This window comes from Coregonus lavaretus (assembly GCF_964263955.1).
Source record: "Coregonus lavaretus genome assembly, chromosome: 3".
Lineage (NCBI taxonomy): Eukaryota > Metazoa > Chordata > Actinopteri > Salmoniformes > Salmonidae > Coregonus > Coregonus lavaretus.
The window spans coordinates 15,561,577-15,563,625 of record NC_139990.1 but is presented as its reverse complement, the minus strand read 5'-3'; the positions used below and the strand labels follow the sequence as shown (position 1 = coordinate 15,563,625).

Below are 2,049 nucleotides of genomic sequence, written 5' to 3'. Positions count from 1 at the left end.
AAGGAAATAAAGCAATTACTGTTGAGGAGAGTAAGAGAGAGAAACACGCGCATGCACACACACACATACACACACATACATACACACACACACACATACACACACACACACACACACACACACACACACACACACACACACACACACACAAATACACACACAATTACAGTTGAGGGGAGAAAAACAGACAAACATTGTGTTAAGAATGAAACAGTACACAGCTAATAGATGAACAGAAGACAATAAAGGGTTGGGGAAAAATATTGTTTTTCCCTGCTGTTACCAATACTTTTCCCCTTCACCTTTTTTAACCTTACTGAGTAAAGTGGGTTAGAGTCAGAGCAACATTGGAATCTGGTTTGAACTGGGAGACAATGTATGGCTCAGTTCACCATATGTGTATTGTGTGCAACATGTGTTCAATCCAATATGGGTGATATGAGTCATAATGCTGTCATGCATCCTTGTAGAAGAGATGCATTTCAACCAGTGGTGGCTCATCCATTAGGGCGTTAGGGGCAGTGCCCCACTTGTTATTGGTAAAAATAAAACATTTTGAGGGGGGGATTTTTCTCCAAAATATACAATACCAGTAAAAAGTTTGCACACACCTACAGTCGTGGTCAAACGTTTTGAGAATGACACAAGTATTGGTCTTCACAAAGTTCGCTGATTCAGTGTTATGAGATACACTCTTGGCATTCTCTCATCCAGCTTCATGAGGTAGTCACCTGGAATGCATTTCAATTAACAGGTGTGCCTTCTTAAAAGTTAATTTGTGTAATTTCTTTCCTTCTTAATGCATTTGAGCCAATCAGTTGTGTTGTGACAAGGTAAAAGGGGGGGTATACAGAAGATAGCCCTATTTCCATATGTGTTATTTCATAGTTTTGATGTCTTCACTATTATTCTACAATGTAAAAATATAGAAAAACCTTTGAATGAGTAGGTGTGTCCAAACTTTTGACTGGTAGTGTATAATTCAAGAATTATGTTTAAAATGTCCATAAAAGTATGGTTAATTTGTGTACATTTTACTGTTCAAAATGATATTGTTCAAAGCAAGCTGTTCAGTTAACTACTGCTCTGCCATCAGCAGCTCCGTGTGTTCAGCCTGCCGCCCAGGCTTGGATTGTATTGCCAGCTATTACATTGCTTGCTATTGGGGGCGACTGCAGCAATGAGATTGCAGGATTTCATCACATGATTTTCACACCACAAAGTAAATGGAACACCCTGGGGTGCTGAATTGCACAGGTCTTCTGGGTCTGCTCCATCAGGTACTAAACAGATAGCGCTAAAGAGCAAATTGCAATGAACTTGCAAATAAATATTAATGAGGGTCATTGGGAGCCTGGGACCTGAACCAGACATCCACACCCATCACCGGTCAAAGGACATAGGGATACACTAGCTAAAACCTTCTCACGGATAGGTAGGACCGAAAAAACATTTGCAACACTGCCATTAGGTGCTAGCTAGTGGATGCTAGCTACCGGCAAGCTGCTTGTTGTGTTTACCCTGTGCTTGTGTCACCAATGCACTCAGGAGCTGGCTGCACACTGCTCGTTCTAAAAATATTACTTTTTGTAATCAAAACAGTGGCAGCATGTGCAGCAGTGGTGAGTGTTTTTACATGCAAAAGTGAAATAGGTGTATCTGACCCCCCCCCCCCCCCCCCCCCCCACCACCACCAAACAGTGTGTGTGTGTGTGTGTGTGTGTGTGTGTGTGTGTGTGTGTGTGTGTGTGTGTGTGTGTGTGTGTGTGTGTGTGTGTGTGTGTGTGTGTGTGTGTGTGTGTGTGTGTGTGTGTGTGTGTGTATGTGTATGTGTGTGTGTGTGTGTGTGTGTGTGGGCTTGGTTGTGCATGTGATACTGTGTGTGTATGTCTGTGTCAGGATAAAAATTGTAGGTTTTTGAACTCTTGAAAGAGCAGAGGCTCTGGATACAAAATACTTCAATACAAAAGAAAGAAAGAGAGGAGAGGAGATGGAAAGAAAACAGAGGAAAGCGTCTCCTTCCCTCTTTCCCTCCTTCCCTCCTTCCCT

General features: G+C 42.3%; 1 protein-coding gene across 1 annotated transcript in view; it reads right to left on the bottom strand.

Annotated features, from left to right (window-relative positions):
• Nucleotides 1-1,343: 1,343 nt before the first annotated feature.
• LOC311122914 (receptor-type tyrosine-protein phosphatase U-like) overlaps nt 1,344-2,049 on the bottom strand; it is a gene marked incomplete at its 3' end in the record, with an annotated part of 180,994 nt that continues 180,288 nt past the window's right edge. The window contains exon 4 of the mRNA XM_084158117.1: nt 1,344-1,361. Within this exon, the coding sequence (XP_084014243.1) occupies nt 1,344-1,361 (18 nt within the window). The remainder of the gene's footprint in view (nt 1,362-2,049) is intronic.